The sequence below is a fragment of the Pelobates fuscus genome, chromosome 8, assembly GCF_036172605.1.
Source record: "Pelobates fuscus isolate aPelFus1 chromosome 8, aPelFus1.pri, whole genome shotgun sequence".
NCBI lineage: Eukaryota > Metazoa > Chordata > Amphibia > Anura > Pelobatidae > Pelobates > Pelobates fuscus.
This window is the reverse complement of record NC_086324.1, coordinates 131,733,017-131,747,722: the sequence shown is the minus strand read 5'-3', so window position 1 is coordinate 131,747,722 and position 14,706 is coordinate 131,733,017. Positions and strand designations below refer to the sequence as shown.

At 38.3% G+C, this 14,706-nt stretch overlaps 1 protein-coding gene across 1 annotated transcript in view; it reads right to left on the bottom strand.

Moving 5' to 3' along the window:
* The window catches only part of LOC134571750 (BOS complex subunit NOMO3-like), a 50,796-nt gene extending 37,231 nt beyond the window's left edge, over window positions 1-13,565 (bottom strand). The window contains exons 1-7 of the mRNA XM_063430320.1: window positions 13,323-13,565; window positions 12,337-12,426; window positions 8,830-8,875; window positions 7,732-7,832; window positions 4,851-4,957; window positions 4,542-4,614; window positions 323-475 (exon numbers count right to left, since the gene is read on the bottom strand). Of these exons, the coding sequence (XP_063286390.1) occupies window positions 323-475; window positions 4,542-4,614; window positions 4,851-4,957; window positions 7,732-7,832; window positions 8,830-8,875; window positions 12,337-12,426; window positions 13,323-13,457 (705 nt within the window). The 5' untranslated portion in view covers window positions 13,458-13,565. The remainder of the gene's footprint in view (window positions 1-322; window positions 476-4,541; window positions 4,615-4,850; window positions 4,958-7,731; window positions 7,833-8,829; window positions 8,876-12,336; window positions 12,427-13,322) is intronic.
* Window positions 13,566-14,706: the final 1,141 nt, after the last annotated feature.

The window sequence follows — 14,706 nt, the reverse complement described above, 5'->3', positions numbered from 1 at the left end:
GTTGTAGTATTTCTCATGCAGAGCAAACCTGCCTGACATTTTGAGTTAGATTTGAGAGCATTCAATTAGAGAAACCCGTAGCAATTTTTCCTCTGTAATGACACAAGATTAACTCACTCAAGGTGCTTCTTATCAGGAAACACTATAAGCTTTGTTCACTCACATATGGCTGTATACTTTGATTTGTGCCTTCTGTATTACACCAATGATTTCATAGGATCCTCCACTCCCTCAATGGCAATCAACACAAGATATGCATTAAAGTCCTAATGATAGTAAGGCATGTAAACTTTGAGCATGTGTTAACGTTATAGATCACTACCTCTTTGTTGATGGATGAGGAAAAGAGCAAAAACATAACGCCCTTCATTGGTTCACCATCGCTGCGAACGGAACCCAATACATCATAACCGGCAACAATTAGAGGATTTAGAGCTTGGGCATTGGAATTTGTCACTTGCACTTCCGTTGTTGCCTACACACAAAAAAAGGTAAAACATGATAAGCATTTTATAGTGACAAATTACTTTAAATATTTAATACTGGAAGGGTATATATATATATATATATATATATATATATATATATATATATATATATATATAGTTTCCTATGTTTACACTGTTGCCGTATAACGGGTCTAGTGGCTGTTACTCAGACACTGACTCAATGCATCCCTGTGAGGAAATACTAAGTGGAGTGAACGCTGTGATTTGCAGGGCATAGGTACTAGCCTCTCAATGCTTCCCTAAATGGATTGGATAAGATCATCAGCCGGAGAGACAGAGCAAAGCAGTAAGACTGGCCCACTGGTACTTGTGTGGTGGCCCAACAATACTGAAAGAACAATAAGGATGTGGAATTCTCTGCCTGAAGAAGTGATTTTAGCAGATGCTTAAACAGCAACTAGATGCATAATTGCAAAAACATAATATTCAATGATATCATTTTTCAACTGTAGGGAAATAGCTTCTTGATCCAAGAATAAATCTGACTGCCATTTGTGACAGAACACCCCATCACTAACAATACTTTGTTTGCATGATTTCCTCATTCCAGTTCAGTAACTGAACAAACCCACAAATTCCCTTTGTTATACCTCCCGTACTCAGCCCACCTTGGAGCTTGTTAACCTCATTGACACCTCCATAATCGGTTCGCACCTCATTAATACAAGTGTTCTGCTGGGTGGCCGCCATTCGCATAGACGAACACTAGGAAAATGAGTTGGAGGCCATCTTGTCGTACGAAAGCAGGCAGCGGTGTTCAGTCGTCGAGTGCATGGAACTGAAATCGGACAGACTAACTCGTGAACACCGCTGAACTTCCATCCTCGCCTGCTTTCGTTTCCTTACACCCCAGAAGAGTGCTCTTCGGTAGGATTGATCGCACGAACTAGGCGAACAAATCGCAACCTAGGAGTCAGAGAATCTGGTCAATGCTTTATTTGTTTTTGGACTCCCGAAAGAGACCAACCTATTTTGGGCAGGTGCCACGTGTGCGGTTGGTCAAAGTTTTACCCCAGTGGCGATTAGACTGTGTTACTGGCATCTGAGCGCTATTTGGATATGTTGGGCGCTCAGATCCAGGTTATTCGGGATATAGGACTTGTGGGGGTACCTTGTAATATGGTGTGTGTTTTGAACATTGTACCTCTATGCCTGTGAGATAATTAGTTTAAGTAAAAGTACACTCACATTTCTCCCAGATACAGGGAAACCAGGGAGGAGTTTGTATGTAACTGTATGGAGACTCCCTGCTAGGGATCTGTGTTTAAATTGCCTGTACCATGATCCATTAAACCAGTTCACTCCCAGCATTAAGTCTCGGCTAATGTCTGTGAAGGAAAGCTATAATCACTCCAGAGCTTTAAACACTTGCCAGCTATAAATCACTAAAGCAGCTATATCACTGAATCTGGCACCCTCAGAGTTCCAGAGAGGGAAAAAAGGACATCCTTGGCAGCATAACCCGTGTTCTTATCCAGGTGGCCGCTACACCATTTTTTTTCTAGTTTGTTGCAAAATTGGAAGGGCTTCCAACTATTTTTTTTTGCCTTCTTTTGGATCAACAGGAAAAAAACAGATGTCAGGAAGGCTGAACTTGATGGACACGGGTCTCTTTTCAGCCTATGTAACACTATAATGTTAGGAATATAAACATGTATTACTAATGATATCGTGTTTCTAAGGTTAGAATTAAATATATTATTTTATTTATTTTTTTAGATAATGGGTCGCCCATTTTAAATGTTAAAATCAAAAATAAATACTGTGTTTACTCATTGGTAATCTGGTGTCAGAACAGACTTTACCAGATAGTTCCTCTTATCCAAACATTCCCATAGAAAAACATTGATTGCACGTGGCACCTTTTGCAGTAATCATCAAGCTCCCCAATGGAATGCTTCTCAGAGATACACTGAACCCAATGCTCCTTTATAAGAAGCACTCACATTGTTCGGCAACATCACACTGGACATGATGATGCTAAATGTGAAGTCCTTCAATAAAAGTGAGGCTTTCAATTAAGAAGCACCTCTAGTGTCATTCTCTCTGACAGCCACTAGATATGCGTCAACAACTTGTAAACATTGCTGTGTCCCTTGAGAAGGAGTAGTTTTGGTGCTAAGAATATGCTTTGAAGTGTACCAAAGAACTATGTAGTATACCATCAGTTAATATGGCTTTCTTTCTTAAAGGTACACTACAAGAAGAAAATTTGCCCAACACATCTCATCGAAAAACAAAAAGTTTTTCAATTTTTTGATGCAACAGAATTTTTCATTTTGCAAACCCAAAAATAAACACCAAAGCCACTGGCACCTATCTACTTAAAAAAAGGGCAATTGGAAATAAAGGCTGGAGGAGAAAACTTTATACCCACAGCTACACTGTAAATGCAGCCACCATTTAAGAGAGAACACTGTAGCAGACTCCATTCCCTTGTGTTCGGTTGGCCGTGCACCCTTGTTTGTCTCCTAAATTACTGGTGTGTGATCCCCCCACCCCTTTTTATACCTCCTTGAACACCGACCTCCCCTGGTTGTTAACCATCAACATACTGGCTCGAGTGCTCTCCCTGGGATCGCCATTCGTATAACCGTAAGCATGTGGTCTGTGCATGGCGGCCATTTTGTCTCCTGAACACAGGCAGCGGTACACGGTCGAACGCCTGTAACAGTTTTCGGCCCACGCGAGTACACGAACCCGGGCAGAGTTTGTACTGCTGCCCATTCTATTTCCCGACCACCTAAACGAACGATGTTCGGCAGAAAAGATAGGGGGAGCGTTCGGATTTCGCACAGGAACCCCTGAAAGTCGACCGGCCATCCTTCCCAATCCTCTGGAACTGTTGGTCAAAACTTTACTTGAATAGCAATTTCGTTCTACCGAACCAATCTGAGCGATTTTTTGATATTTTGGGCGTCTCAGATCAGAGCTATTCGGGGATATGATTTTTGTGGGTTCCTGTATTATTTTCATGTATTTTGGGGGTATTTTAAAATATGTGCGTAAGTTTCTGTATTTGAGATAAAATCGAGGTATCCTAATTTGAGTTCAATTATCTCTCAAACACAAAGGCTCTTGAGAAGAAACCCCTGTGTTCTTGATGTGTATAACCCATACTAGAGGCCAGTGCTTAAAAGCAGTGTGTGTCAGAATAAAGTTCAGTTGTACTTCCAGAACTGTGTGTTGTCCAATTACTGGAGAGGAGGCGGGCTATTTACTTGGTAGTATCCTGTTCCTGAGTTTTACTATTGATGAACAAGCGGAGGATAGCCCCGGTCAGGACTAGAGCTCTGCATGCTCCAGGACCTAAAAGGGAACATAGGATTGTACATTTCCTAAAATCCCCTGAGTAGCTCAGACCTGCTGTAGTACTCGCCATTAGGTTTCTTTACGGATATATATAACTTTGTATCACAATAAAATAAGAGACAATTTTGTAACTTAATTCAGTTGCACATTACTCATAAACCCATGCAGTGCAGGGTTAACAGGAAAATACAATATTCCAATACAGCTTAACAGTTGGGAAAACACCTGACTGGAAGGTAGAGGGCAAGCAGTGACTAGAGATTTGTTGGCAAGAGGAACATTTAGAAGTCAAACTGTAAACAATGAAGAGTATTTCAGGGTTATTCATCAAAGGAAGAATTGTCAGGAATTCAACGTGAATTTCAAATTTTAGACAAATATAGCTAAACTGGAAGCTTAGTTTATTTAGAAAAAAAACATTCCAATCCAGCTATTCTAGTCTTTAATTTGATAACACTTTGAATTTCAGACAATTCTCACTTTAGTGAATAACCCTGTTTAGCATTTAGTTTTTTTTCACTTATTACAGGTCTATTGAAATAATATGTGCAGTATACCCACTGACTGCATCTTTTAAATAGCTTTTAAATACTATTCTAATACCAAATGAAAGCTAAATCATGATACAGACTTAATTTATAGACCACAAATGTCATTGTCAAAGGAATAACACAACAACAACAAAACATGTTCACACTGAAAACCTATTTATATACATACCTCTTTTAAAACCCAATTCTGATGGGAAGCAATTATTTCATATTCTCCGGGGAGCACCTTATAGAACACAAACCTAGAACCAGAAAAAAGGTGTTCATTAGTAGTATTCATAATTAGCCAGTAGCATTTCTAATGCAATTAAGGAAAAGTGTCTGGCTTTTGATGGCTTAACTAAGGACAAGACATTAAGTTTTTTTTAACAGGCTACAACTGGGTAAAACCTGCCTTAATTTGTAGAAATAAGAGCTTTAAATATTATGATGGATGAGTATTTGGAATATAAAGTTGGTCTTCAATCAAATAACTTACTTTCCTCCTGTTTGAGTAACTGTGGTTTGAAAATTCACTCCACTTCCAGTTCGTCTCAAGGCAACCTGAACACCCCCAGGCCCCAGATTCTGATTTCTACTCAATACCTGGAACAGACAGCAAGAGATCATAACATCTCACTCTAGAAATGTTAATTCAGCATGCATTTAATATGTATATAATGATATATGTTTGTGACTGCTTCCCTCCCTTTAGGTTTGGTGTATTACAACAGATGGTAGACCACATACGCATGTAAAAGTATACTGTACATGTCCCATGCAATATATTTTATATACAAACACATATAGTGATCATTTGATACAGAAAGACTCAGTAACCATGTTATTCTGTAGTCCTGCTCATTAACAGCATTGCATCTCAAAGTAATGTATGCTGTAGACATAGTGAAGATGTTTAGTTTTATGTATCTGAACATACATTAGATGGTAAAACCATATCCAAGATACTTGGGCCAATGGTATCATCTGAGCTTCTAGATATGATGATACCAGTAACTGAGAAACAGCAGACCTCCTGTGATTTTAACACATTGTAGCCTCGAAGAATATAGAGTAACAAACAGCTAAAACAGGGCAAGCACACCTTGGTACCTCGTTCAATGCACATTGACTAAAACCTGGCATATTCTGATACTTAGTACCTGGCCTCTTCTGCATGATACACCCCACCTTCAATGACAATGATAGGCTGCAAGTTTTAGAAAAAACAAAACAAAAAGAGCCTGGGCTTTGAATGCGGGGAGAGATGTATTTTTTGTCAAACAATGAACGAATAATAGTAAAAGAAGGGGGAGAATGGCACCCAAAGACTGCTTAAACAATAATCACTACAAGACCTATAATTGTTATGGTGCTTAAAAGAATCATATGTTCTGTTATTACACTCTAGTGCTTAAACACCTCATGCCAGCAAGTTATGCATCAAAGCAGTATTCTAAGCACCATGACCACTGCAGCTCATTGTAATAGTTACGTTACTAGCAGTTTTTGGGTGTCGTCTCTGTTGTTTCTGTCAAACTATTTAAGTGGACCGACAAAGCTCAGGGTTCTCCCGTCACCTAATGTTGTCCTCTGCTCCTATATTGTGGCTGAGGTAATGTTGAAATCACCTTTCAGATTAGACATCAAATACAGGATAGCAATGATTGGCTAACTGTGCAGATCACAATTAAACCATGATTTTCATACAAAAAAAAAACCACAAGTAGTACTTGCACTCAATCACAATAGGTATCAAGGTCACCTCCACAGACCCTCAATAATATTATACAAAAAAAAATATACCAAATGATACCGCACTCAATAGAATAGATTTAACTGAATATAAATGTATTAAAAATGAATTCCAGGGGGGAGTTTCTAAAGCGAACACTTGGGACACATTACAGAAGAATATATCCATCTGGAGCAAACAGGAGGCCTCCCAGCCAAACCCATGGGTGAGATCAGTCCATGACCCTTTTTTCCCCCCCAACAATCAGTTTTGTTCTGGGATCCCTATTTTTTTAACTTTGATGTACATTACCAGGATTTTGTCTCACACAACTCAATACCCTTATGTACAGTCTGTTGTTTTGCTGGACCATGTGGTTTATTCTGTGCAGAGGATTTTGAAACAGGCATTAATGTTTGTATTTTATAAATGTTCATTTAGGAACCATAATGATGTGAAATTTTGCACTTTATAGTATAGTGGATAAGATATTTTTCATATTTAAATATATGGTGTTCGCTTGTCTTTATATAAGATAGCTTACATTTGTCCTTAGTGCATTTTTGCTAATAAACTTATATTCAGTTATATCTATTCTATTGAGTGCGGTATCATTTGGTATATTTTTTTGCATGATTTTCATACACTAGTTTGCACATGGGATTGTCCATGAACATACATTATAATTTATAAACCAACATCCTCTTTGGATTTGTGCAACATGACAAAAGCAGAAGTGGCAAAACAAGTTTGACAGGATCAGGAGGAGATAAGGGCCCTCATGAAATGAGCTCACACAGCCATTTTCCTTATTCAGCGTTCATTTCTCCCCCCCCCCCCCCCCGAGCAAGTCACTGTATAATGATACTTTGTCACTTATCTGGAGCAAGTATCACGTGTCAGTCGATTGGGAGTGTGTAGTAGAGATCGACCGATATTAATTTTTTAGAGCCGATACAGATAATCTGTGAACTTTCAGACCGATCGCTTACCAATATTCTGTATATTTATCATATTTTTTTTTTGCAAAAAGTGTTCTTTTCCAACCTCCCCTATAGTGTTCTTTTCCAACCTCCCCTATAGTGTTCTTTTCCAACCTCCCCTATAGTGTTCTTTTCCAACCTCCCCTATAGTGTTCTTTTCCAACCTCCCCTATAGTGTTCTTTTCCAACCTCCCCTATAGTGTTCTTTTTCAACCTCCCCTATAGTGTTCTTTTCCAACCTCCCCTATAGTGTTCTTTTCCAACCTCCCCTATAGTGTTCTTTTCCAACCTCCCATATAGTGTTCTTTTCCAACCTCCCATATAGTGTTCTTTTCCAACCTCCTATATAGTGTTCTTTTCCAACCTCCCATATAGTGTTCCTTACCACCCCCAGTCCCATAGTGTTCCTTATTACCCCCACCCCTTATGGATGCGCCGGCCTACGCATTCATTATAGGTATTGTCAGTGATTATTGGCCGATACTTAAAATTAAAAAATATTGGAATATAGGCAAAACCGATAATCCGTCGAACCCTTGTGTGTAGGTTTGCATTTTCAAACAAAGTGTTAAAAAAGTAGATGAAAAAGGGACCAAAATCACATGGACTGGAATTTCCTGTACTGAAATTAGGATTACTAAAATGTAGTTTGCCTGAATTACCTTTCCGTTAACCATGAAGCCCGTAAAAACAAAATTAACATCTCCTCCTTTAGTGCAAATATCGTTCACTCCATCCACATGTAGAGGGACACTTGTAGGCTCTATAATAAAAGAATTAAGTAACATTCGTTATTTAAAAAAGTCATTAAGAAAAACATATACAATTCATGCATTCATAAGTTATGTAGAAAAAGAAAAACAATATTTTAAAATTACAGTTCTGGATCCTATAATAATTTCCAGATGAAAAGGTGCAATCCGGATTAAAAGGTTTATAGAAATACGTTGTTTTAACTTTCACAGTGATAGTGGTGATATACAGTCCTATGGCAGTGAAATGGTTAAATTGGTATGCAGTGATGAATGTTCCATTGTGCATGTACCACTTCTGCGTATATTACTAAAAACTGGCGCTCAATAATGGTGAATCAACATGTTCAAGGGCCAGTATTGTAGGTGCTGCACACAAACAAGCAAATACAATGGATTTTGTCACTTTGTCTCAAAAATAAAACTACATTAAAAAACAAAATGAAAAAAAAACAAAAAACACACACCTTGGATTTTGCGGTTTCTTTGAAGCCAACAGTTAAACACAAATAAATCCCTTTCAAATTTAATGAGGATGGTTTATACAATAAAGAAATACTGTTTCTAATTAAAAGAGCAAAGGAAAAGATATTGGGTAGATATAAAAAAAATTCATTAAAATGAACATGAATATCAGATATTCCAATGTGTAAAGAGGTAACATTGTCAACAGGCCTACAATACTGCCAGAAATAAAGCAGGAAAGGAGACACATTTCTTTGCTGCTTGTGTAGCAGGTTTTAATCATTATACCATGCTGTGTATATTATAATTATGATATAACGATATATGTTTTGCGATTAGCACTCATACATCAGCAAACTAATCCACATTTAGTAAAAGGCAACACGATTGTAGAAGGAGGATGTTGCACACCTGCGGTCCCCAGGTAGTTTTTGATGATATCTAACTAATGCAAATAGGAGAGTTCTGGGAATGAAAAAACATATACACATCAACCCCGTAGGAGTTGACAGCAGCTATTACTGTGAAGAAACAGATACTTACCAAAACTCCAGCCTAGGGGAGGCTCGATCTTAAGCACAAAGTCCCCCTGAAAAAACAAAGACACATCAATAGCTGCTTGAAGGAAATGCAATAACTTTCACAGCCATGAACATCAAAGAAGCAGTTGCACTATTACACATAATATAATGTTTGTACGTTCTAAGATGATCAATTGCAATTATAAAAGTGACTTTCCAGCATTACGTCTACTTAGTTGCTTCTGCACAACATAAATTGATACTTGATCTTCCACTTGGCTTGTTCCATGTTTTAATCTAATCTTATATACCCATCAAGCCTCTCCTCCAATTACCTGGCATCCCCAATATGGAGATCCATCTACTAGGCTGTGATTTTACTCTATAACAACCACTCTTTGTCCTAGATCATGCTTCAGTGCTGTGTGTTCTATCTTGTCCTTTTTCCAACTTTCAATCCTCATCCCCTTTATTTTTACATTCATCTTGACCTATTCTATTTATCCCATTCTTTTTATTTTGGCATACAACCATAGCACTCCTTTTTCCTCAACCGCATAAATTCATATCCTTCCCCTCCGCCCCCCACTCCCCCCGCAAATCTATCTACATGGGATCTTCTTCTCTCCTAAAATGAAGGCTTTCCTATTCTGCATATAGTTATCTAATCCAATATCTGTTCCCCTCAATCCTCTATCCATGTATGCTCCCATCACTTGCCCCCCCAATTAAAACACAGGGGGCTAATCATTAAACAATGGTGTTTAGGCATTACTATAGCAATTGTTTAATATTCCCTACAATTAATAGTTTAGTGAATAAACCAATAATGTTCATTAAAACAGAACTTTCATTATTTCTCTTTATCTGATATTTTCTCGGTTACTAGGGGGTAAGTAGTACTGCAGAGGTTTAAGAAAAAAATAAATCTAAATCAATGTAGTACTTACACGCTCTGTGTGAGTTCAACACCATCAGGCACGATTAGACACATGCACAGAAATATCATACAAGCACATGCGCACTCTGGTATCCCATCTATGTAAGGGTAAATCAAATTTACACTCTACCCTCAGCATGTTATATAAATGAATAACAGTTAAAAAAAATTAAATTAAACAGCAAAGCCAGACAACATTCAATTAACTATCTGGTTGCAATCAGATGTGACAGCTCCACTTTAACTCACTAGAAAAAACATGATTTAAGAACTATTGTATAATAAATGATACCATACCACCCGACAAGTGCAAGGCATTAAACGGTCGTTCTAGCCACCTCCCTTTCCATGTGCCTAACTCACTACAATTATTTTCTTTGTACTTTATGCTTTTATACAGTGCATCTTTCATATACTTCCATTCATCCTTCCACAAAACATAAGGCAGTACCAAGAGATCTGGTAAGGATGCCCTACAAATACACAATTCTGAAACAGCCTACATATTTAGCTTCAAGAAAGGGTTAGAAATTATGGTCAAAATCCCTCCCAGTCAGGTTTTATTATATGGATATTCCAGACTAACAACTACATGTAGAATCAGCTGATTAAGTTAAGATCAATTTAATATTTTTTTGAATAAGCTTTTGAATTGATTTAATATTTTTGGGTACACTATTAAAATGTAATCATTAAAAAAAATTAATACTTTAAATATTGATTTATTTATTTTAGAAATAACTTTTTGATATTTAAATATTTTGTAAAAAAATGTTTACATTCAAATCCATTAAAGATTAAAATTGAGGCCTAAATCAGTAAATTGAAGAGAAATAAATCATAAAACCGCACACTAATAAACATTACAAAAAGTATTACTTTATTTTTGTCACATAAAGAATAAAAATTAAACGCTGATGAAAAATATAGACAATCCGCATAGCATACAGCCATTCAGGAGTATAGTTCCTAATAAAAGCAAATTCACATATTGTATACAGCCATTTGCATCGGTCATATAAGTTGAAATAAATACATGTTTATATTTCTATAAACACCTGCAAACAAAAGGCTGTAAGACGGTAACACTTATTAGCAGACTAGTGTTAATTGTTTAACATGTATTTATTTTGACTTATTTGACAGCTGCATATGACTATATGCAATAAACATTATGAGAGTTTTCTTTATTTATGAACAGTAGGCCTACATTGATGTGTGTGTATTGCATGCCATACTATAGCAATGATCTATTTAAAAAAAAAAAAAAAAAAAAAATTATAGTTAACGAAACAAAAATAAAGTAATCCTTTTTTATTTTAAACAATTATCGGTGTATTATTATTTAGTTCTATATCCTAGCCAGTTTTGGAGAGGTATGTTTTACATCTGCATCCTAACTTGATGTATGACGTCTGCTATTTATAGTCTGGTGTGGCCCTAGGTATTAATGTGGAAGTAAAATAAAGAGATCTAGCGTAAAATTGTTTATTTCTAAAAATCAATGTGCACTGCAATTCAATGCTCATTAAACTCATTGCTCCAAAACAGTTTCATATTTTTGCCAAAATAGTGCAAAACAAGGATATCAACACAATGTACGCATTGTGGAGGTCAATTGTGTCTAGTTACGCCTATTTATGTTTTTGCCTAATCGTGCATGTTTCTGTATAGCCATCTGACAAATCTCTCTAAAGCCCTGAGTGACACAGATTTGTTTTTAACATTAATCAGGGATGGGCACATCTGCAGAATTGCACTTAAACCAAGTCTCGAAAAATATCAGGCACTGGGCATGTGAGAGAATCCAGAAATTAAACATGGCGCCCAAATGCTTATCTCCATAGCAGGGCTGTTTTACCATAAGGGCTGAATGAGAGACTGCAATGAAAGAAGTCAAGTCAGCAGCAACAAAAATATGCACATAGAGTAGTTATGTAATGGGTGAGGGGCACAGAACTAAGGCCAGCTTATTTTATTAAAATATGGTGTGTGAGGGATAAAATACATAGTCATTAGACACTACTCAGCCACTTTAACATAAATCTTTACATCTTGGTTTGTCCATGACGGTCTGTCATTTCTACACTTTCCATAATATTGAGACAGAAGTAAAGTCAGTGAAGTGCTCACTGGGTTACACTATGGCCTTCAATCTCGCAATGTGGTAACGGGAGGCAACCCTGCATCCTTTCTTGTGCTAATAGGAACCAAATCTTCCTCATGCGCACAATGGGCAGTATTGTGGAAAGCTCACAACTGATGTAGAACTTCTAGAAAATCCTGTTGTGTAAGTAAAACACAGTTGTGCATACATTATTGGGGTGACCATGGCACTGACATGGAAAAATAAGGGTGCACACCATGATGGCTGAGTCACTTCCTGGTCTGCCACAAACTCTGCACAGATTGCAGCAATGCCTGAGCTGTCATGGCAAGTGCAAAAAAGTCAGAAGGGATGAGTATCTTTTTCATAGATTTTTAAAGCATTTTCAATAAAGTGTATTAAAGAGAAAGAATTAACTTCAACCTTCGTGGTTCCTTTAACCACAAGCTGGTTATTAGAGAAAACTAATAGTGGCCACTCACCTTATCATAAAGAGGAATCATGAAGTAACCGTTGTTCGGTGCACAATCAGTCTGATATTTCAGAGTGCCTTGTTTTGTATATAACTTAATCTATAATGTAAGAAAACAACATTTGATTAATATTCGATAATAATTTAAAACATGTTTTTTGTGGTAAAAAAAGATTCTTTATAAAAACAAAAGTAATGTGGAATTCTCACTGTGTAAATCTAATCAACTCCATATCCTATTAAATGGCGTGCAGAGATAAACTTTTGAAAGACATTTTGTAACAACTCTGTGATGCCTTGTTTTAATTAGTGTATTTAATATTTCTATTTATATAAATCCAACATATTCTGCAGATGTTCTACAAAGAGTACAAGCTAAATAGTACATGTGTCCTTCAAAGAAGAACCAGAAGTGATTAGAGCCCAATAGCAACACAAATCACACCTTCTATGGCAAGGTTAGGCAACCTTCTGCACTACAGATTTTAGTGGACTACATCACCCATAATGCTCTTACAACCAAAAAGCAGGAAGCACATCAAAGGGAGATGTAGTCTACAATATCTGCGGTGCCAAAACCTTCTTACCCCCTGTTATATAGCATTTCTTATTGCCACAAACTTCCTTTATTTGCTGGAGCTGCTCACATCATTCATATACTTATCGAATCATATCATATAGTTAATGGCTCAATAAAACAAGGTTAGCTATAAATGTAGGTGAGGGTGAAGTACTACAACTTCCATGCTGCTTTGACAGCTTGAAGGCTGACCGAGCATTGTGGGAGTTGTAGTCCTACAAACTAGAAAATGCTATATTTGTGAGTCCCCCCCTATGAATAGACCATGGCAGGGGCAGACATGGATTGTAATGGGAGACATGGGGGTCAAAGGGCAGTGTAGGCAGTGAATGAATGGGGCGTGCGGCCTGTTCCTGTCCCGGATCAGGGAGGGGGATCTCCCGAGTGGCCCCCCGGGGCCTGGCACGGACACCCACCTCGATCAGGGAGTAGTTAATGTCCACCTCCGACTTGACAAACCCCCCGCAGCCCACCACGATATCATCCGAGCCCCGGCTCCAGCCCCAGCACAGGGCGCTCACTGCCGCCACCAGCTGCAGCATCTTCATCATCCCGCCGCTCACTACCTGCCTGTCCCCCGCCGGCCTGCCCGTTCACTGCCTGCCCAGCACGCTGCACCCGAGCCTGCCTCGATCTGCTGACACAGGCTGAAGGTGGCGCGGACAGCACGCATGCGCACTGCGATCCTGCTCCGGGGACACGGGCAGCTTCAGGCCGTTGCTATGGCTGTCAAGTGATAGAGGCCAAGGGTTCCACGCGCCGGAGCCCGCTGCCATCTAGCGGCTAGGAGGAGTTATGACAGCATTGACCTTTCACATAGTGAAAAGGAACATTGTGAAAAGTTACCATTATTTATATAGCGCCAACATACTCAGCAGAGCTGTACAATAGGTCAACGAAACAGACGCTAAATTCTAACAAGTACAAAACAATAGGGAGGGCCAGCACTCCACTAGAAATGTGGGTGCAAATCTCCAAGGGCGACTTTCAACGCCTCACGTGCAGTAGAACAATATTAAGGAGCCACAACACCAAAACAAATGCCAAAAGGGTTTATTCCACAATGCTTCGACCCGACTTCAGGGTCCTTGTCAAGTCTATCGTTCCTGTAAGTTTTCTTGTAATTGTCCTATTTATAGTTAAATCCCCCCTCTCATAATATTGTAAAGCGCTACGGAATCTGTTGGCGCTATATAAATGGCAATAATAATAAGTCTACATTCCAATATACAATGTGTAGCTTTACTACCCATTAGATTACAAGTAACACCACTAAATTCTAACAAACGTGATAGGCATACTGGAACAGTAAGCAAAGAAGACCCTACCCAGACTAGCTTACAAACTAAAACAAATAAGTAATCCTCATTAAAAGCACCTGGTGCTTGTTCCAGTTTTAGAACATTTAGAGCTGCTCTTCATACATGTGACCAAGACAGCCATCAGACATTTTGAGGCCCTTTGAACAGTTTAAGGCCTGGTTGTAAGGTGGTCTGGCTGGGATTTGAACCTAGGTTCCCAGTTCTAAGGCAGTGAGTGACATTACTCTGCTCTAACCAGCCAATATCAAATTATATCTCTGCTGACGTCACCACTAAAGTGTAAGGGAACTTTTGTAGATAATTACTTTGAAAAGTTTTTCTAACAGTTTTGGAAGAGCTTATCCAAAAATATTAAATTAAGGCCTAAAGTAGGAGAGGTGTATTATAGGTCTTGGATTTGCCCATAAATGAATAGGATAGTAGCTTCGGGAACAGAGTTTAAAAAAACAAGCAGTGGTCTAGGATAACCAAGCCAGAG